This window comes from Borostomias antarcticus, assembly GCF_949987555.1.
Source record: "Borostomias antarcticus genome assembly, chromosome: 6".
NCBI lineage: Eukaryota > Metazoa > Chordata > Actinopteri > Stomiiformes > Stomiidae > Borostomias > Borostomias antarcticus.
The window spans coordinates 4,449,200-4,472,593 of NC_140239.1; the positions used below are offsets into that span (position 1 = coordinate 4,449,200).

The 23,394-nt window shown below is 48.1% G+C and overlaps 1 protein-coding gene across 4 annotated transcripts in view; it reads right to left on the reverse strand.

Moving 5' to 3' along the window:
- The window catches only part of LOC311310756 (far upstream element-binding protein 3-like), a 24,465-nt gene continuing 1,071 nt past the window's right edge, over positions 1-23,394 (reverse strand). Inside the window, exons 2-19 of one of the 4 annotated variants that reach the window (XM_084440299.1) lie at positions 22,490-22,574; positions 19,199-19,229; positions 18,734-18,780; positions 18,335-18,406; positions 17,857-17,914; positions 17,552-17,714; positions 17,272-17,370; positions 16,432-16,536; positions 12,880-12,982; positions 12,184-12,284; positions 11,716-11,857; positions 7,793-7,953; positions 4,863-4,933; positions 4,653-4,732; positions 4,293-4,361; positions 3,778-3,849; positions 2,976-3,091; positions 1-1,744 (exon numbers count right to left, since the gene is read on the reverse strand). In XM_084440299.1, coding sequence (XP_084296425.1) covers positions 1,736-1,744; positions 2,976-3,091; positions 3,778-3,849; positions 4,293-4,361; positions 4,653-4,732; positions 4,863-4,933; positions 7,793-7,953; positions 11,716-11,857; positions 12,184-12,284; positions 12,880-12,982; positions 16,432-16,536; positions 17,272-17,370; positions 17,552-17,714; positions 17,857-17,914; positions 18,335-18,406; positions 18,734-18,780; positions 19,199-19,229; positions 22,490-22,574 — 1,584 coding nt within the window. In that variant the 3' untranslated portion in view covers positions 1-1,735. Of the gene's footprint in view, positions 1,745-2,975; positions 3,092-3,777; positions 3,850-4,292; positions 4,362-4,652; positions 4,733-4,862; positions 4,934-7,792; positions 7,954-11,715; positions 11,858-12,183; positions 12,285-12,879; positions 12,983-16,431; positions 16,537-17,271; positions 17,371-17,551; positions 17,715-17,856; positions 17,915-18,334; positions 18,407-18,733; positions 18,781-19,198; positions 19,233-22,489; positions 22,575-23,394 lie in introns of all 4 variants that reach the window. The other 3 variants (XM_084440300.1, XM_084440298.1, XM_084440301.1) reach the window with 3 other exon arrangements.

Genomic DNA, 23,394 nt, shown 5'->3' on the forward strand with positions numbered 1-23,394 from the left:
TTAGAGTTTAGATTTATTCGAAGCAAGGTACACAGCAACAAAGACACATCCGTTTGGTGGACTGATAAATCACTTCTACTTCACACCGGTGCAGTTAACTTTTTAACAGTACAAAAATAAAGATTCTATATTGTCCTGCCACAAGTAGTAGCCATGTGGCAAATTATTTTTTGAGTCAAAACAGTAAAAGAAAGCATAGAAATTAACTAGTGAGAATATATATTGCCTCTAATCATGTATATGGCATAGAAAACTTTACACTGAAGATATGGTGGTTATCAGGCTGTATGCTAGAGAGAGGAGCCTGTTAGTTCAGTGACCGCTCTCTGGGCCAGTCAGCTGAAGACAAGGCAGCAGAGAACTCAATACAGGAATGTGCTTTCACAATAGCCCACAAGGTTATCAACTGCCCCCGGCAAAAAAAATTATTCTTTTTCTTTTTTCAAATACATGGTTACATAATCATCTGTGCATATGAGAAACAGGTTCTAGAAAAAATCTGAGGTTACAGTATGCCATTTCATTAGAAAACAAAAAAGTAGACAAGTCAATCATGTAACGAAACCGATCAAGCATACGTTCCTGCCCACACAGAGAGAGACCTTCAGTCTGGAGAGTAACAACGAGGGTGGGCGTGGAGGGAAGCAGCAGCAATGAACACTCATCAACATCTGTAATACAAAAACCCTAGAGCATCTTTAACAGGTAGGATGACGAGAGGGCGGGGCTTAGCAGTCAGGAGAACACACACACACAGTGTTTATATTTGCACTTGGTGAGATGCAACATCAAATTTCACAACACATTATCCATATCTCTGAGCAGTGAGTCATACATAAAACTGGGAGAGCGTCCGGTGAGTATTACATTAACATTTCTTATTCAACAAATAGACTTAAATATACCATGTACATGAGTAGAAACATCATACCGCAACAATAATCGATCAAACTCAGAACAATACCCATCTGGATAACAGATAATTTTTGATAAGCACTTAATCTATCACAATTAACCATAAAAACGTAAGATTTATAATGTAGGAATAAGAAATCCATATTTGTCTCAAAACTGAAATAAGATATTGCACCTCCCTGAACAAAACAGAACAACGACAGATGAATCAAACGGGATTAAATAGGATATTACAGACACCATACCAGGAATTTAGTACAAAAACAAAAAAATGTTTTCTCTGACAGTAATACATTACATTTCAATCTCACAACATTAAAATGTTCTACGTAAAAAACAAAAACAAATCAAACACAAGCACTGACGCATGCTTAAAACATTATGTTTCACAAAACATCTTCAAACTCGAGACTGCTAAGCCCAGACCTTTTACTGCGAAAAACAGAACTAGACAAAATAGATTATACTGCATATTGTTCAAAGCCACACTGATACACTTTAAGTTCAAGTTTGATAAAAAACAGAACAGAGAAGAAAACGGTTGAATTCTCAAGACCAGAGGCTGTCCCAAAATTGCCCGGTAAAATATCAATTTTAAGGTAAAAAAAAAAAAAGAAAATGGGGAAAAAAAGAGATAGGAAAATGTCCTTGATTTTCAGTTAATCATTTTTAGTCATTCTAAAGCGAGTGCATTACAAAAAGGAAAAAGTAAGCCGCAAAGTGTTGAAAATATATCTTAGAAACCCTCAATAGTACTGTTAATAGAACTGTTGTCTTCGTCAATGATTCCAAACTCTTCACCAGGGCGATGGCGTCCACACTAGTGCTCCTGCAACACAGCACCAGAGACAACATGTTAGTCTGGTTGAACTGGCCTACATACTGGCTCAATAGGCCTACAGTACATACTGGTTCAACTCACCTACATACTGGTTCAATTGCCCTACATACTGGTTGAACTGGCCCACATACTGGTTGAACTGGCCGACATACTGGTTGAATTGGCCTACATACTGGTTCAATTGCCCTACATACTGGTTCAATTGCCCTACATACTGGTTCAATTGCCCTACATACTGGTTCAATTGGCCTACATACTGGTTCAATTGCCCTACATACTGGTTCAATCGGCCTACATACTGGTTCAATTGGCCTACATACTGGTTCAATTGGCCTACATACTGGTTCAATTGGCCTACATACTGGTTCAATTGGCCTACATACTGGTTGAACTGGCCTACATACTGGTTCAATTGGCCTACATACTGGTTCAATTGGCCGACATACTGGTTCAATTGGCCTACATACTGGTTCAATTGGCCTACATACTGGTTCAATTGGCCTACATACTGGTTCAATTGGCCTACATACTGGTTCAATTGGCCTACATACTAGTTAAATTGGCCTACATACTGGTTCAACTGGCCTACATACTGGTTCAATTGGCCTACATACTAGTTAAACTGGCCTACATACTGGTTCAACTAGCCTACTTAATTTCTGATCAGCTGAGTAGGGAGTCTACTTGCAAAGTTATACAGTATTTCAATGTTGACATGTTTAAATTCACTGCGCAAAGAAGCTTCCATGTTGAGCGATCACATTGATTTTCCAAATGGATTTTCTAAAACGGAATAAATCCCACACAAACATGAAACTGCTCTCCTAGTTCAATATTGTCTCTCCGTCTGTCTGTCTGTCTGTCTGTCTGTCTGTATGAATAGCAAATAGGAAAGTCTTTAGCAGTAACAGCAGGGGGTATGGGTGTGCAGAGTCTGAACAGTTCAGTTCAGGAACCTCATGTGTGTTACCAGCAGCCTTGAACCAGCTGCAGGTCTGATTGAGTGGGTGGGGGTGTGTGTGTTACCTGTAGTACTCAACCGACAGTTGTGTGTGTTACCAGTAGCACTTAACTGACCGATTGTGTGTGTGTGTGTGTGTGTGTGTGTGTTTGTGAGCATAGATGCGTGTGTGAACAGGTGTGTGTGTGTGTGTGAACAGGTGTGTGTGTGAACAGGTGTGTGTGTGCGTATGTGTGTGACCAGGTGTGTGTGCGTTACCTGTAGCCCTGGCCCCTGGGCAGGCTGTGCCGCTGGCCAGAGGTACGCCCCCTGCTGTCGGTAGTACTCTGCTACAGCCGCCCCGTATTCTGGGCTCTGCTGCTGAGACGTCTGACCTACACACACACATACACACACGCACACATACACACACACACACACAAACACACACACACGTATACACACACACACACACACACACACACACACGTATACACACACACACGTACACACACACACACACACAAGCACGCACAGAGAGAAAAAACACACAAAATACAGAATCAAGTCTAGAAAACACCTACAACACACGCTTCAACCACAACTAATCTCACTTTAAAACAACACATTTAGTTGGATTGATGAGGACTACAGTTTTGCCCCAGTGCTGCCCTGCTGTCAGCAAACGTTCATGTACACCAGAGAGGAAGATGGAAATGGAGAGAGAGAGAGAGAGAGAGAGAGAGAGAGAGGGGCGGGGGGGGGGGAGAGAGAGAGAGAGAGAGAGAATGGGAGAGGAGGAGGAGAGAGAGAGTGGTGGGGGGGAGAGAGAGAGAGAATGGGAGAGGAGGAGAGAGAGAGGGGGGGGGGGGAATGGGAGAGGAGAAGAGAGAGAGAGGGGTGGGGGGGGGGAGAGAGAGAGAGAGGAGGAGAGAGAGAGAGGGGTGGGGGGGGGGAGAGAGAGAGAGGAGGAGAGAGAGAGAGGGGTGGGGGGGGGGGGGAGAGAGAATGGGAGAGGAGGAGAGAGGGAGGAGAGAAGGAGGAAAGAAGGAGGGAAGGGAGTATAGAGTAGTGTTCCTACTCTGTTTTTTATAGTACTCCTCCCAGGCCTTGCTGAGGTCAGGGGTCATGCTCTGAGCCTGGGCCGGCTGGCCTGCAAACACACAACACGCCCGGTTAGCAACCAGGCCAGCCCCGGGACGGACCCTCCGCCAGGCACTTAGGGTGCGCTTGATTTACCTCACAAAGGTACGAACGAAAACAAGCGGAGCGGTCCGCCCAATAGAACAAACTGGAGAGATAGATCTAGCACACCCAAAACACTTGTCAAGTATTTGATGGCCGTGTTGGACCCAGGTGGACAGCGAGGGACTAGCTAGCTAGCGCGCGCACACACAGACACACACAGACACACACAGACACACACACATACACACACACACACACACACGCCTGGAGCACACAGCTGTCTGTGGCTCTGATCCAAATCAACACCTAGGTCCCCAGGTCTACGCACCTGTGGACAGGTGACAACAATACGGATATGAGAGAGAGAGAGAGACGAAAGAGAGAGAGAGAGAGAAAGAGAGCTCTTACCAAGCTTCTTATAGTACTGCTCCCATGCTTTAGAGTAGTCCATCTGGCCTGCCTGAGAACCATTGTGACCTGGACGGACACACACACACACACACACACGCACACACACACACACACGGACACACACGGACACACACGGACACACACACAGACAGACATTCGAATGTGCCCACTTATAAAGTTTGCTGATTCATAGTCTGCTGTTGCTATGGAACGGCTGGTTGTATGTCGGAATGGGGTTTAACACTACTGCCCCCGTACACCCTAACACCGCTCTGTGTGTGTGTGTGTGTGTGTGTGTGTCTGTGTGTGTGTCTGTGTGTGTGTCCGTGTGTGTGTGTGTAGCAGTGGTAGACTTACTGGGGTCAGGCTGGCCTGCTGTCTGCCAGGTCTGGTAGGCGGTCCCCCAGCCTCCTGTCATGAACGTCTGTGCTCCACTGCTGGTCAACACAGTGACACACAGTTAGCAATGGATGGACAGGCTGACAGACAACACACTCGCACACACACACACACTCGCCACACACTTGGCAACAGTCAGTTACCAGCTGACTCAGGACCCAGACTTACTTCTGATGGGCAGTAGGACCTTGGGTGAACGGACTGAATCCAAAACCTCCGTTACTCATGATGCCTGAGCCCTGAGAGAAGAGATGGTACAGAGCCAGAGTTACACGTCTCATTCATGGTAGAGTATCTTTCATATGGGATGTCTGTCATGTCCCTGATGTATGATCTGTTTCTGAAATGAGCACATCACACTAGTGAATACAGGGGGACTAGTGAATACAGGGGGACTAGTGAATACAGGGGAACTAGTGAATACAGGACTAGTGAATACAGGGGGACTAGTGAATACAGGGGGACTAGTGAATACAGGGGAACTAGTGAATACAGGGGAACTAGTGAATACAGGGGGACTAGTGAATACAGGGGGACTAGTGAATACAGGACTAGTGAATACAGGGGGACTAGTGAATACAGGGGGACTAGTGAATACAGGGGAACTAGTGAATACAGGGGAACTAGTGAATACAGGGGGACTAGTGAATACAGGGGGACTAGTGAATACAGGGGGACTAGTGAATACAGGGGAACTAGTGAATACAGGGGGACTAGTGAATACAGGACTAGTGAATACAGGACTAGTGAATACAGGGGGACTAGTGAATACAGAGGGACTAGTGAATACAGGGGGACTAGTGAATACAGGACTAGTGAATACAGAGGGACTAGTGAATACAGGGAAACTAGTGAATACAGGGGAACTAGTGAATACAGGGGGACTAGTGAATACAGGGGGACTAGTGAATACAGGGGAACTAGTGAATACAGGGGGACTAGTGAATACAGGACTAGTGAATACAGGACTAGTGAATACAGGGGGACTAGTGAATACAGAGGGACTAGTGAATACAGGGGGACTAGTGAATACAGAGGGACTAGTGAATACAGGGGGACTAGTGAATACAGGACTAGTGAATACAGAGGGACTAGTGAATACAGAGGGACTAGTGAATACAGGGGGACTAGTGAATACAGGGGGACTAGTGAATACAGGGGGACTAGTGAATACAGGGGGACTTGTGAATACAGGGGGACTAGTGAATACAGGGGGACTAGTGAATACAGGACTAGTGACTACAGGGGAACTAGTGAATACAGGGGAACTAGTGAATACAGGGGGACTAGTGAATACAGGACTAGTGAATACAGGGGAACTAGTGAATACAGGGGGACTAGTGAATACAGGGGGACTAGTGAATACAGGGGGACTAGTGAATACAGGGGGACTAGTGAATACAGGACTAGTGACTACAGGGGAACTAGTGAATACAGGGGAACTAGTGAATACAGGGGGACTAGTGAATACAGGGGGACTTGTGAATACAGGGGGACTAGTGAATACAGGGGGACTAGTGAATACAGGGGGACTAGTGAATACAGGACTAGTGACTACAGGGGAACTAGTGAATACAGGGGAACTAGTGAATACAGGGGGACTAGTGAATACAGGACTAGTGAATACAGGGGAACTAGTGAATACAGGGGGACTAGTGAATACAGGGGGACTAGTGAATACAGGGGGACTAGTGAATACAGGGGGACTAGTGAATACAGGACTAGTGACTACAGGGGAACTAGTGAATACAGGGGAACTAGTGAATACAGGACTAGTGAATACAGGGGAACTAGTGAATACAGGGGAACTAGTGAATACAGGGGGACTAGTGAATACAGGACTAGTGAATACAGGGGAACTAGTGAATACAGGGGGACTAGTGAATACAGGACTAGTGAATACAGGACTAGTGAATACAGAGGGACTAGTGAATACAGGGGGACTAGTGAATACAGGGGAACTAGTGAATACAGGACTAGTGAATACAGGACTAGTGAATACAGGACTAGTGAATACAGGACTAGTGAATACAGGGGAACTAGTGAATATAGGGGGACTAGTGAATACAGGGGGACTAGTGAATACAGGGGGACTAGTGAATACAGGACTAGTGAATACAGAGGGACTAGTGAATACAGGGGGACTAGTGAATACAGGGGGACTAGTGAATACAGGACTAGTGAATACAGGACTAGTGAATACAGAGGGACTAGTGAATACAGGACTAGTGAATACAGAGGGACTAGTGAATACAGAGGGACTAGTGAATACAGAGGGACTAGTGAATACAGGGGGACTAGTGAATACAGGGGGACTAGTGAATACAGGGGGACTAGTGAATACAGGACTAGTGAATACAGAGGGACTAGTGAATACAGGGGGACTAGTGAATACAGGACTAGTGAATACAGGGGAACTAGTGAATACAGGACTAGTGAATACAGGGGGACTAGTGAATACAGGGGGACTAGTGAATACAGGGGGACTAGTGAATACAGGACTAGTGAATACAGGACCAGTGAATACAGGGGGACTAGTGAATACAGGACTAGTGAATACAGGACCAGTGAATACAGGGGGACTAGTGAATACAGGGGGACTAGTGAATACAGGACTAGTGAATACAGGGGAACTAGTGAATACAGGACTAGTGAATACAGGGGGACTAGTGAATACAGGGGGACTAGTGAATACAGGACTAGTGAATACAGAGGGACTAGTGAATACACGAGGACTAGTGAATACAGGGGAACTAGTGAATACAGGGGGACTAGTGAATACAGGGGGACTAGTGAATACAGGGGGACTAGTGAATACAGAGGGACTAGTGAATACAGAGGGACTAGTGAATACACGAGGACTAGTGAATACAGGGGAACTAGTGAATACAGGGGGACTAGTGAATACAGGGGGACTAGTGAATACAGGACTAGTGAATACAGGGGGACTAGTGAATACAGGACTAGTGAATACAGAGGGACTAGTGAATACAGAGGGACTAGTGAATACAGAGGGACTAGTGAATACAGGGGGACTAGTGAATACAGGACTAGTGAATACAGGACTAGTGAATACAGAGGGACTAGTTAAGACGTACTCCTATCTTGTCGTCGATGAGCTGTCTGGCCAGGTCCATCTGCTGGGGCGTGCCCCTGATGTTGAACACCCTGACGTTGGGGTCGGTGGTGGGAGGAGGGTTCCTCTGGAGCTCCACGTGGGCTCCGGACTGCTGGTTGATGCTCTTGATGGTGTCTCCACCTGAAGGAAGACACACACACACACACGCACAAGCACAAGCACACACACACAAAGAATAGATAATCAACAACAGACCCGGTTAAGTGGTGTAAAAAAAAAAAAAGGTGCATACAGTGAAGTTGGTTTAAAACAAACTGGTTAGGCAGGTCTGGTATTTGAAGAGGGGCGAGCAGCCTTATCAACATGACCTCCTACATCAGAGACCCATGGGCGCTCAGCTGGCTGGGTTCCACACTAGGGCTGGGGATTCAAATGATTCAGAATCGATTCATGAATCCCAAAATCGATCTTTTATTTAATGAATGAATGAATAAAAATGAAGGTATGAATAGTTCATTAATTCAGTCAATGATTCATTCATTCATTTTTGGAAATCAGTATCGATACCCAGCCCTAGTATTGATGTGTTCCGTAACTTGGCAGTCATGTAATTAAGGTTACAGCTAAAACAAACAGGTTTTAGTAACACTAACCGAATCGATATTGAATCGAATCAAATCGAATTGAATCGTGATAATCGATTCTGAACCTTGTGAATCGGAATCGAATCGATTCTTGAAATTCGACTCGCTACCCAGCCCTACTCCACACTACATCATCTGTCAAGCTGGACAACAAAGAGGACCAGCGTCCCACCAGCCTGGATTAAGGCTGTTCCCCACCCTCTGTGTGAGCATGTGTGTGTGTGTGTGTGTGTGTGTGTGCGTGTGTGTGTGTGTGTGTGTGTGTGAGAGTGTGTGTGTGGCAGCCCTGGGTCAGATCCGGTGTGACCGTTGGGGCCGGCCGGTCTGAGAGTTTGAGACATTAGAGCGTGTCCTCCCCCGGGGTTGTCCGTCTCTGACCGCGTCCATTCAGGAGGCCGTTCGACCGCCCAGCGCCCCTCCGGTCCTCTCCTCTCTCTCCTTCCTTCCTTCATCCTCCTCTCTTTTCCAGCCCTCTACCCCCTCCATCACCCTCTCTCCCTCCACGTCTCGAACTCTCTGTTCTGTTCCACCATTATGCCCCCCCCCCCGCCTCCCTCCCTCCCTCCCTCCCTCCCTCCCTCCCAGTGATGTTCCAAAACCAATTACATATCTGTTCCCTACTGGGTGACGTTCCGTTCCCTACTTGACACTGCTCTGAAAAGAGCTACTGGGCCTCCCCCTCCCCACCCCCCCTCTCCTCACCTCCCTGCCCCCTCACTCACCCACCCACCCCTCTCTTCTCCCCTCCCTGGCCCTGTGCCGAGGCCAATAGACTACCCCGGGGCCATTAACCCATTGTCAACCAAATGAAACGCCTGCATTGATGAACCCATGATGAGGCGAGCACAGAGACCTGGGGGGGGAAGGGAGGGGGGCAGGCCGAGGCATACAACACATACGGAGTAGCCCTGGTTACGCCGCATAATGGGACACTTTAATAAGGCTGGCTCGCTCACACACACTCGCGCGCCCACACGCACGTACGAGCGTATAGCACACACACACACACGCGCCCACACAGGGTGCCGTTCGCGCTTCTGTGTACAGGAATTTCACACAGTCATCCAAAGGTCATCCGACTGTTCGTATAAAAGACCCTTCTAACGCCGGTGATCGTACGAATTGAAGAGGGTTGGTGGTATGCTGAGAGGGTAACAGGGTGGTGTTGGTGGTACGTTGAGGGGGTAACGGGGTTGAATCGATGGAGTATTTTGGGGGGGGGGGTTTGAGACGTCGGTGACAGAGGGAGGAGGCGTGCTGCCGGTGCCGTGCCGCATCGTTAAGGCATTAATCACCGTCGGCCGATAGAAAATGTCTGACAGGACCACCAGTCCTCCGCCTGGTCCCCATACGGACGCGTTTCTCATGCTAATACACACTGGGGCCCTGGCCATTCACTCACACACACACACACAGACACACACGAGGGCCACTTGACATTTCTACTGCTTTATCGTTCATTAGTACCCTGACCCCCCCCCCCCACCCGCCTCTTGACCTCCTGCACCATAAAACACAAACACTCTCCCTCCTCCTCCTCCTCCTCCTCCCCCTCACACTCCCTTCCTCACCGCCAGCCTGTCAGTTGGTGAATGGTCAATGACTCTTAAATAGAGGCCAATAGAGTGAGTATGAATGACTAATCAGCTAATTCACTCTGGCCACCCCCTGGTCCCGGGCCCTGCTGTTGACGTGGCAGGCAGGCCGGCAAGGGAGCAGGAGGCAGCCGCTAGGAGCTACAGTACAAGACAGAGGGGCAGGAGCTAGGAGGCAGGAGCTAGAAGCTAGGAGATAGAAGCTAGGAGGCAGAAGCTATAAGTTAGGAGATAGAAGCTAGGAGGCAGGAGCTAGAAGCTAGGAGGCAGGAGCTAGAAGCTAGGAGGCAGGAGCTAGAAGCTAGGAGGCAGGAGCTAGAAGCTAGGAGGCAGGAGATAGAAGCTAGGAGGCAGGAGCTAGAAGCTAGGAGGCAGTAGCTAGAAGCTCAGAGGCAAGAGATAGAAGCTAGGAGGCAGGAGATAGAAGCTAGGAGGCAGGAGCTAGAAGCTAGGAGGCAGTAGCTAGAAGCTAGGAGGCAGTAGCTAGAAGCTCAGAGGCAAGAGATAGAAGCTAGGAGGCAGGAGATAGAAGCTAGGAGACAGAAGCTAGGAGACAGGAGGTTCCACCAGACTAGGGCCCTATTATTATGAGTCTGGGACAATTAATGACACATTACTCTACACACATTATCCCCCTCATTAAACACTTTAGCCTGCGCCAGAGAGAGTGGCATTCCTCAAAGAGCTCTCTCCATGCACACAGGAACGGAGGGAGGCAGACATACAGAGAGAGAGAGAGAGAGAGAGAGAGAGAGAGAGAGAGAGAGAGAGAGAGAGAGAGCATGGAGGTAGGGACAAAGGGAGGGAGAGAGAGGAGAGAAGAGCAGGAAATTGCTCGGCCACTCAGGTATTTGTGACAAATTACAGGTCTGCAGTCTCTCCCAGAAGCCTAATGGAACAGGCAGAGATGCAGGGATGGAGGGAGATTAACATGACAGAGGCCTGTATGGCTCCTCAAGGTTGACTTCGGAGAGAAGTAGTTATCAGACACTGAATGGATATCAACAAATGTATTTCTACACTGGCGTGTGGATGACAGTGTGTGTGTGTGTGTTGGGGGTGGCAATATTATAATAAGACATTTAACTGTAATGGAGTTTCATAGCCCTGACCTCAAACCCATTATGCGTTATCAACTTGTGCGTGTGTCATCTCAAGCGTGTGTGTGTGTGTGTCATCTAGGGGTGTAACAATATATCGTGCCACAATATATCGCGATACGGAAACGTCACAATATGTATCGTCGAGGTGAAAACAATATTGTGATACGTTTATTGTATATCAGTGAACGCTGGCTACAAAACGCTGGTAACAAACACGTCTTTTGTCTCTAGGCCTATCCATGATATTACAACAGTTAAGCTCTAAATTCACAAAGTGTAGTGGAGTAGAAATGTGGAGAAATGCACTATTGGTGTGAACAGCAGCGCTACTGCAACGCTTCACACCTGCCCTTAGTTTATCGTATCGTAATCGTCAATCCAATATCGTGTATCGTATCGTGATTACACCCCAGCACACACACACACTCACATGCACACACACAATCGCGCACACACACTCGCGCACACACACACTCGCACAGACACACTCACGCACACACACTCACGCACACACACTCGCACACACACACACTCGCGCACACACACACACTCGCGCACACACACACACACTCGCGCACACACACACACACACACACCTACCTTTGCCGATGACCAGGCCACACTTGTCTGCGGGTATTGTGTATGTCACTTCCTGCAGCCCCCCAGGGGAGCCCATGTTCCAGTCTCCCCGTACCCGGCCCCGCCCCCGCGGCCCCCCCGCGCCCCCGAAGCCGTCCCGGTCCTGGACAGGGAACACAACAGCACTGGGTCAGACGCATGGGAAGTGTCCACGGTGTGTGTTTTCTGCTTGGTGTGTGTGTGCGTGTGTGTGTGTGTGTGTGTGTGTGCGTGTGTATGTGCGCACTGTGCTCCATTCTGTCTGTCCAGCCTATGTTCTGTGTGCAGTGTGTGTCCATGCAGTGAGTTCTGACTTGTAAGTGTGTGTGTGTGTGTGTGTGTGTGTGCGTATGTGTGCGCAGAACATCTGTGTATGAGCCTGAGGGTGTGCGTTAGTGTCTGTGGGTGTCGCAGAGAGGTGTGTGTGTGCGTGTGTGCGCGTGTGTGTACCTGAGCGGTTTGGATGAGCTCGTTGATGAGGTGGACAGCATGTTGACACCGGTCAGACTGGCCCATCACCTGGGCGATGCGCTCAGGGCTGATACCATCATCTGTCAACATTCATATAACATTACAATAACATTACACACCAACGTCACATTCGAATCAGCTGACCGTCTATCAGACACTGCCGACCTCGTATACTAGCTTAGTCAGCGTGCGACGACGACACTAACTCCGCTGAGAATTGGCTCAGGTTTTTTTTTTTGGGGGGGGGGGGGGGGCGTCATCGACCGGTTTTTCGCATTCGGTGACTAGAGAGTGTTGTGGGCATGGTCACTAAGGCTGGGTTTTAAAAAATCGATTAATCGATTCAGAATCGATTCATGAATCCCAAAATCAATCTTTTATTTAATGAATGAATAAATGAAGTAATGAATAGTTCATTAATTCATTCAATGATTCATTCATTCATTTTTGGAAATCAGTATCGATACCCAGCCCTAGTATTGATCTGTTGCATAACTTGGCAGTCATGTAATTAAGGTTACAGCTAAAAAAAAAAAACAGGTTTTAGTAACACTAACCGAATCGATATTGAATCGAATCGAATTGAATCCTGATAATCAATTCTGAACCTTGTGAATCGGAATCGAATCTTGAAATTGGAATCGATACCCAGCCCTAGTGGTCACAGCCTCGCACCTGGTTTGAACTGGATCCGGACCCCAGAGTCGCTCTGGATCTTCTTGATCATGTCTCCGCTCCGGCCGATGACGATACCCACCGCAAACCTGGGCACTGCTACCTGGACACACACACACAGACAGACAGGTAGTTAGTTACACATCCGTACAGACAGACAGGTGGGAACACATCCACACACAGACAGGTGGGTACACATCCACACAGACAGACAGGTAGTTAGTTACACATCCACACAGACAGACAGGTAGGTACACATCCACACAGACAGACAGGTGGGTACACATCCACACAGACAGACAGGTGGGTACACATCCACACAGACAGACAGGTGGGTACACATCCACACAGACAGACAGGTGGGTACACATCCACACAGACAGACAGGTAGGTACACATCCACACAGACAGACAGGTGGGTACACATCCACACAGACAGACAGGTAGTTAGTTACACATCCACACAGACAGACAGGTAGGTACACATCCACACAGACAGACAGGTGGGTACACATCCACACAGACAGACAGGTGGGTACACATCCACACAGACAGACAGGTAGTTAGTTACACACACACACAGACAGGTGGGTGGGTACACATCCACACAGACAGACAGGTGGGTACACATCCACACAGAGACAGGTGGGTACACATCCACACAGACACGGTTAGGGTGTGTGTCCACCGGCAAGCTGTATTTTAGAGCTGGCACTGTTTTCTCATTGTTTACAATGGGTAATGAGATCTAGGGCGTAGTGTTGCACGGTGTATCGATACTAGAAAAGTACCGAGATACTCGGTCGTCAAAAACGGTACAATACCCAACTTTTAAGTATCGATACTTTAAGAAAGACAGTGTTTTAATAAGAGCCGTATATATTGAGTTGCGTTCATGCGACAGTGAAGCCGTGTTTGTTTGTAGGCTAATAGCGCTCTGCTTCTCTCTCCCAAGATCCCCGAGTCGCGGGGCAGTATGTGTGTGTGTGTGTGTGTGTGGGTGGGTGTGTGCGCGCACTCTCTCTCTCTCTCCTCACTCTGTCACTCTGCAGCGAGCAGCGCAACAGTTTTCCCCCCTCATATGCACGCAGCATGTTCGAGAGGACGGTAGCTAACCTGAGATGGCTACAAGTACAAATGTCGACCGTCCACAGCTTGTCGATAAAGCTGATGGGCGCAGCGAAATCTGGCATTATTTTGCTTACAGAGCCGACAGTGAGGGCAAGCCCACGGACATTACAAAGCCCATCTGTAAACGATGCTACAAATCTATACAAACCAAGGGAGCCAATACCACCAACCTGGCAAAGCATCTTGCAGACAGACATGCCGACTTACACAAACAATTCAAAGAGCGACAGGTTAGCGAATGTGATAGAAGATAAGACACACACAGCAGCAACACCAGTACTGTAACTGAATACAACCGAAGGATATTTAGCCTACCTTATATTTGAATGCACAATACATTTATTGCACCAGATGAAAGCTAGAGAATCTAATTTTAATCCGTAGCATGAGACTTTTAGCTAGCATAGCTGCAGCCTGGCTGAAAGCCTAGCTCTCTGCCTAGCACACGTGTGACAAAAAATCAATACCTGCTCCGACCTCCTAGAGCGAGAGAACTGTTAACCGTGAGACAATTATCTCTTCTGATAGTTTGCAACAACATAGGCATAATTTATTGATTTCTCCCCACACAGACAAACAAACAGAAGCCAGCACAATCCCAAACCACCCAGTCGAGGCAGCCTTCCCTTCCAGCTGTGTTTGAAAGCTACAGGAAATATGATAAAGACTCAAAAGATGCAAAAAGACTGAACAGAGCACAAAAAAAGCCAACAATTTAAAGTTCCATGTTCTGTCATCTATTATTCCATTACTTTTCCTTATGTTTAAGATTTTCGCCGTGGTATCGTTTCGGTATCGAGATATTTTGGGCAGGTATCGTATCGAAGTCATAATTTTGGTATCGTGACAACACTACTAGGGCACTATAGAGACGAGAGCTGTGTTCCAAGCACTTTTTAGCACCATGAGCTCTAGACTTTTTTTTTTTTTCAGTTGAAAAAAGTTGTCTTTTTTGGGCTAGAGCGCAGGCTGTAAACGGCTGTTCTGAGGATCGGTCTTAACTTGGCTAGTTAATCCGCGGTCTGCAAAAGCACGCCACTCGTTGCTAACGTAGTTGTAAAACATCGGTAGCCTAGCCAGCTCTGAACTCCGGCTCTAGAGCGCTGAAGAAGCTGTGAGCTCAGCGCTGTTCAGCTACATACAGCTCACCGGTGGACACACAGCCTTAGACATCCACACAGATACACACACAGCCTTAGACATCCACACAGATACACACACAGACAGGTACACATCCACACAGATACACACACAGACAGGTACACACACATACAGATACACACACAGACAGGTACACATCCACACAGATACACACACAGACAGGTACACATCCACACAGATACACACACAGGTAGGACCACATCCACACAGATACACACACATACAGATACACACACAGACAGACAGACAGGTACACATCCACACAGATACACACACAGACAGGTACACACACATACAGATACACACACAGCCTTAGGACCACATCCACACAGATACACAGACAGACAGACAGGTACACATCCACACAGATACACACACAGACAGACAGGTACACATCCACACAGATACACACACAGACAGACAGGTACACATCCACACAGATACACAGACAGGTAGGGCCACATCCACACAGATACACACAGACAGGTACACACACAGACAGGTACACATCCACACAGATACACACACAGACAGACAGGTACACATCCACAGATACACAGACAGACAGACAGGTACACATCCACACAGATACACACACAGACAGACAGGTACACATCCACAGATACACAGACAGACAGACAGGTACACATCCACACAGATACACACACAGACAGACAGGTACACATCCACAGATACACAGACAGACAGACAGGTACACATCCACACAGATACACACACAGACAGACAGGTACACATCCACAGATACACAGACAGACAGACAGACAGACAGGTACACATCCACAGATACACAGACAGACAGACAGACAGACAGACAGACAGGTACACATCCACACAGATACACACACACACAGACAGGTACACATCCACACAGATACACACACAGCCTTAGGACCACATCTACACAGATAAACAGATACACAGACAGACAGGTAGGGCCACATCCACACAGACAGACAGGCAGGTACACATCCACACAGACAGACAGGCAGACCACATCCACACAGACAGACAGGTAGGCACACATATCCAGACAGATCCAGCTTGGGCATAGACAACATTGCAGACGACGTCATGACAATGCAACATTTTGATTGAAACATTGTGACAGTGCAACCTGTCAGGTCACATTTAAAGTGGACCTTTATGCACCACAAGCACATTGTGTTGCCTCTGTGTATGAAATGCGCTCTACAAATAAAGTTTGATTTGATTTGATGAATAAACCGATCTGATCCTTACGTCCAGGGTGCTTCCTCCCAGCCGGGCACCAAAATCATTCCTGCCGGACCGGAAGTCTCCCTGGTCCTTCTCTCTGATGATCTCCAGAACCAGCTCCCGCGCTTGCTGGTAAGAGGAGGACAGAGGGGAGGAGAGGAGGAGAGGAGAGGAGAAGAGAAGGGAGGGGAGGAGGGGGAGAAAGGGAAGGAGTGGAGGAGAGACGGGAGCAGAGGAGAGGAGGAGGGGAGAGGAGAGGAGAAGGGAGGGGAGGAGAGGAGGGGGAGAAAGGGAAGAAGAGGAGGAGAGAGGAGAGCAGAGGAGAGGAGGAGGGGAGAGGGGAGGAGAGGAGGGGGAGAAAGGGAAGGGGAGGAGAGAAGAGGAGAGGAGGAGGGAAGAGGAAAATGGAGGAGAGGAGGGGGAGAAAGGGAAGGAGAGGAGAGGAGAGCAGAGGAGAGAAGGAGGGGAGAGGAGAGAGGGGGAGAAAGGGAAGGAGAGGAGGAGAGCAGGAGGGAAAGGGGACAGAAGGAAGAAGTGGGGGGAGAGATGGAAGGGGAGAGGAGGGGGGAAGAGAAGAGAGGAGGATGGGAGGGGACGAGCGAAGGGGAGAAGAAAAGAGGAGAGGAGGGGAGGGGGAGAGAAGGCGGGGAGATGAGAGGAGGAGGGGAGGAAAGGAGGAGAAGGGGGGGGAAGAAGAGGGGGGGGGGGCAGATGGGGCAGAGGACGAGTAGAGGACGAGTAGAGGATGAGTCAGACTCTCACGCCAGCCAACGTAATCTGCTCATGACTCGGGCTGTTTTGAGTGTGGGGCCGTGAACACCAGGGTTGTGGGTTTGAATCCCGCCCGGGTCCACCTATGCTCACCTGGACCTTGTATGGGTCTCCTGAGATCCTGAGGGGCTTGTCAGCTCCTGTGGGCATGGGGCCATCCTGGATCATCATCATCTTCACTCCTGCTCGCTCCTAGAACACATGCAATCATCATCATCATCATCATCATCATCGTACACAATCACAATCATCATCATTATCATCATCATCATCATCATCATCGTTGCATACAATCATCATCATCACAGTCATCACCATCCATGCTTGCTCCATACACACGCATGCTCACATGCACACACACACACACACACACCTGCAGCTGTTTGATGGTGTCCCCTCCCCTGCCGATGACCAGGCCGACTTTACTGGCCGGGATGAGCATCTCCTGGACCGAGCTTCCGCCCTCGCTGTCGCCGTGGAAACCCGGCCCGTTCCGACAGCGCTCCACGATCTGTCCCAGCATCCTCTTGGCCTGCCTGAGGGAGAGAGAGAGAGAGGTGTGAACGCGTTAGGCTTACGGCGCCAGCGGTCCGTTTTACGGCCTAGATGTGTAGTGACGACATACGCGTGTGTGTGTGTGTGTGTGTGTGTGTGTGTGTGTGATGAGAAGGGGCTTACTCGATGCTCTCTGGTGTTCCAGTCAGTGAGCAGGGTCTCTCCATCATACCTCCGCTCTCTGGAAACACACACACACACGCACGCACACACACGCACGCACGAGGCCATCACTATCCAGCCGTAGTACACGTGGGCAGACAGGCTGACAGACAGACAGACAGACAGACAGACAGACAGACAGGCAGGCAGACAGGCAGACAGACAGACAGACAGACAGACAGACAGGCAGACAGACAGACAGACAGACAGACAGACAGGCAGGCAGACAGACAGACAGACAGACAGACAGACAGACAGACAGACAGACAGACAGGCAGGCAGACAGACAGACAGACAGACAGACAGACAGACAGACAGACAGACAGACAGACAGACAGACAGACAGACAGGCAGACAGACAGACAGAGACAGACAGACAGGCAGGCAGGCAGGCAGACAGACAGGCAGACAGGCAGGCAGGCGTTGAGTGTTTCCTCACCAGAGGCGATCTGTATCTTACACCCCGACTCCAGCTGGATTCTGGTGATCTGCTCCCCGCCTCGACCGATAACTGGAGGAGGAGGAGGAGGAGGGGGAGAGGAGGAGAGGAGGAGGACCGGAGAGAAGAGGAGGACAGGAGAGAAGGAGAGGAGGAGGGGGAGAGGATGAGGACAGGAGGAGGAGAGGAGGACAGGAGAGGAGGAGTAAAGGTACAGGAGAAGAGAGCAAGAGGGTTGGATAGAGGAAGAGGAGAAGGGAGAGGAGAGGAAGGAGAAGGGAGAGGAGAGGAAGGATATAGAGAGGAGAGGAGAGGAGTGGTTCAATGCCAACTCTACAGCACAACTGACTTCACCCTCTCCAGGTGTAGTGTACTTCACAGACAAGTGTGTGTACTTACTGAATCCCACCATTCTATCAGGCACTTTGTAGTCTTCTGTCATGACCCTACAGAACAAGACAGACAATAAGACAGACAATAAAACAACATTCTGGTCTGCTAGTCAAGCTGTGTGCGTGTGTGTGTGTGTGTGTGTGTGTGTGTGTGTGCATATAGTGCAGAGGTCTGTATCAATACATCAATACCCTAGCTAGCAATACTTATACTCCCCCCCGCCCCCCACAAGGAGATGAGCAATATGCGACCGACGCACCCAAATACACGTGTCCTCGCACGCACAGGACGGCGAGCACAGATAATTATCTGGTCTGACTAGCTCAGAGCTCTCCCGCTGAGAGGAGTGTGTGTGTGAGAGAGTGTGTGTGTGTGTGTGTGATCGCGCATCTTGAGAGTGATGGAGAATAATACACCCAATAGCTGAATCGATATCTATCTCCAGGCTGAGGTGGAGCAGGCTGGTCTTACCTCTGGTGTCCCATGGCTGCTAGCTGGTTACCTGCTGGGATGGAGAGAGGGAGGGAGGGGGGAGAGAGAGAGGGAGGGAGGGGGGGGGAGAGAGAGGGAGGGAGGGAGGGAGGGGGGGAGAGAAATAGGGGAGGGAGAGAGAGGGACCGAGAGGAGAGAGAACGAGACAGCGAGGGGAGAGGGAGAAGAGAGAGATCAAATAGGTTAGTCTTGACGTTTCGTGTCTTTACAGGGGCGGGGAAGGGGCGCGGACGACGGCCCGATACCAAACAAAACGACTTTCTGCCAGCGGGCAGACTGCCCGCCGCCCCAGTGGCGAGTTTAATGGATAATGTTTGTTGTTTTTGACAACCTGGGGCCTCATTTATAAACGTTGCGTAAGTACAAAAGCGTGCGTAACCCATGCTGAGCAACTTTCTACGCAACTTTCGGTATTTAGAAAAAACGAGCTGAGCGATAAGTTGGCGGAAGGTGTGCGTAACTCTACGCACACTTCGACCCTCCTTTAACTACGATAAGCACGTTTCTGGAGAAAGGGGAAAACGCGACTCCGATGGCAGAGAGGTGAAACTCGGGAAAGTCTGCGAAACACATGACATATTGAATAATAAATACATCGGTCGCTGCAAGAAACCCTCCAATGTGTCACACAGTTTAAACGGAATCAATCGCCACCGTAGCCTAATCACGAAATAATGTCAGCATTGCTTTGGATGTGTCTGTGAATGGACCCATTTGTGTCATAATATAATGTTATGTTGTAGGCCTATTCATTTATAGGCTATCCCGTGAAGCATCACGGGCAGTAGCCTATGAATAAAAGCCACATATTACGTTGATAACACAACACGACACGAGCCTATAGGCTTATCATAGTAATGATTCCATATGTCGATGGTCTACAACTATAAGGCCTATACCGCACCAAACAAATGTTGCATTCGGCGTTGAAGTATATTTATTCAGTTAATCATTTATTTAGTTAATTATTCGTATGTTTAATTATCCACCTATTCATTCGTTAATGTATTTATGTTGTATTTATAGCCTATATTTGATTAGGCTTTTATGTAAACCCGAATAACCACTGAGGCAAGCCGCAATTACAATGATGTTGAGCGGTGAATGGAAATGTCCTACTTGAGGCAACTGTAGGCTACATTAGGCTATATTGTACATCATCATATATCCTCATATTGTCTTATGATTGTCATGTAGCAGGCATACGAGGAATGTGGGCCTAAAAACGCATGTCATCCCAATGCTCACATGCCGCTTTGGTAGAATTAGCTGTGCGCAAAACAGCGCATGGAGGTGATGCGTCTCCAAGTTGTAAGAACACAAGGGAGCAAGTTAGATTATTAATTTGCCGAATCGTCATGTGTAGCAATAATTACCCTTTATAGAATCACATGAAACTCATCCATGGACCCCATATATTTACAAGACCTCGATACAGGCACTGATATAGCTGGATTATAGTAGGCCATGACGCACGGGGCCTTGGATATGCCGGGACTTGGCACAGATGTTCTAATATGTGCTTGGCTATCCCGCAACATCCATTAGAACACACAGCTTCTATATGCCTACAGAATGTTTTGAGAAAGTATGTGAAATGCATGATATCCCGGAAAATACACAAATTGGATGCTGCAAAGAACCCTCAGATCTGTCGTATAGTTAAATTGGGGATACTTGCCTTAAGTAGTCACTATAGGCCTACGTGTTTGCATTGTTATGGATGTCATTGTAAATTGACCCGTTTATACGTTGATAAGTTAGGCATTTTATTCATGGGCCACCCTGTGAAGCATTAGATTACGTGCAATATAGATCCAAACCCCATTACCCATGCAACAACACTATAGGCGTATAATGATTATCAGTTTGGATATAAGCAGCCACCTAATAAGGCCTACCGCACTAAAGGAATGCCAATATAGCCTGCATGATAGATAATTCATTATCTAACAGACCACTCAGGCCTAACAGGTGTTCTTATCAGTCGTGCACATGTGAAATCATCGCTCCGAAAAGATACTTTTGCGGCGTCTCTACCTCGTTGACCAATACCTCCACCTCGCATCGGTAAAATGTATCTTTCTCTTTCTGCCTTTTGCACTCGGCTCCATTGTCGTTGCATATGTATAGGCGTATCACTGACCATTTATAGGCAATTGTGGGCGTTAATTGGGGTGTGATCAGAACGCGCGTTCACGTGCGCCAAGTTAAGTGTTGATTGTGATTTATAAAGGGCAGCTGGCGTAGGCGTGCCTGAGTGAACACGGGTTGTGATACGCAGCGTTTTATAAATCGGAGATTTTTTGTGCGTATATTTTAGTAATCACTTAGCTAAGCTAACTTAGTTACGTGGATTCTACGCAATGTTTATAAATGAGGCCCCTGGACCTTATTTACGGCATATTATAAGACGTTTGATTCAACGAGATAACTTTGGTTGTAGTTTGGAGGCCTGTAGAAGAAATTTAGAATCCAGCACGAGCCAAGTATATCCATGTAATGGCGGCGGATGGGGCACTGAGAATGCAGCTTTTAAAAAAACTATTTTCTGCCGCGAAACGGTTGTTTTCATCAATCTGTCTTTATGAATCGCTAGATGTGCTTACATAGAGCGAGGGCTTGTTGTGGTTTTCACATGCCTCTGTAATATGATCCCCAGAAACGTCTTTAGAAACGAAATACAGCTTCCCCACTTGCTCCAGCACGCATGCGCACAGCGCGCAGACTGGCTATTCTCCGTCTGTAGGCTACACTCACGGCTCACATTCTCTACACTACGATCGGCTTGTTGATGCCTGGAATATTGTGTGCAATATGGCTGAATATTTATCAGATTTTGAGGATATAGAAGATGACTTAGAATATGATGGAAGCCGATCGTAGCGTAGAGAATGTGAGACACGAGTGTAGCCTACAGACGGAGAATAGCCAGTCTGCGCGCTGTGCGCATGCGTGCTGGAGCAAGTGGGGAAGCTGTATTTCGTTTCTAAAGACGTTTCTAAAGATCGTGTGTGTGTGTGCGTGTGTCACAGTATGATCTGGTATGGGCAACACCCCAGACCTGGGTCAACTGCCAAATACAGTCAGATATTGAAGGTGCACTTGATTTAGTTTAGCTAGTACAACGAGACCAAGGAAACAGTCCCAAAGGTGCCAAATCTGTGGTAAATCAAGCACACCTCCAAGACTTTACACTACCCTATTCCTATACATTTGACCCCAGGCCTGGCCTGCGCCAATCCAGCTGGTCTCCGGGGCGTTTCTGACCTGCGTAGGCGTAGAGGGAGGGGTCGACGCCCGGCGGAGAGTTGTTCAGGTGGGACATGGGCTCCGTGCTCATCTTCGCCGCCATCTAGGACAGAGACGACAGCAGTCAAAACCTGACACGTCAAACGCATAGCATCAAATACATAAATACACATCCGTTCGACTCACTGTAGACTCTGCTGGAATGACGCAGCGGGTAAAATGGTTAATTATTTGCCTAACTACTGTACAAGACTGGCCTTCCATCCTTCCTCCTCTCCTTGTAATAATCTCTGATCTAACAGGAACGGATGGGTGAATCATGTGCTCCCCTGCACAGCTGTTACTTGTGCAGTCATGTCAGATCAGTGATTTCTCCCAAGGAAGGAAGGTGGCTCTTTCAGAGTATTACAAAGAAAAAAACATTACTCTCGTCAATGTGAATCCCATGTTGTTGCCACCAACTATTGTAACAACCCTTCTAACTATGTCTTATCTACAGGACTAATGTAGCCTTATGTATAGTGTTGAATGGGTCAAAAGCACTTATAACCATGACGAGAGCCATCCTATTTAGCAGATCGTCTGTTGAGTTGAGCACAATAGCCAGTAGACAGAGATTCAGCGGTCGAGGTCTACATGGAACAGGCTAACCTTGACAGGCTCACTGAATGACAACAAAGACGCTTTAATAAAAGAACAACATTGTGTGGGTCTGTGCAGTGGGTCTCTGCTGCCCTCCTCATCCCACAGAGAGAAAGAAAGAGCCAGTGAGAGAGAATGAGGGGTGAAAAATATAGTTGCAGAGACTAGTAGCCATAAGACATAATCCTCAAATGCAGTAAAAGTAATCTAGTAGCAACATAATTAGATCTTCCAATACCCAAGCCAACTTTGTATAGGCCTAGGCAGATCATCCTGCTGTT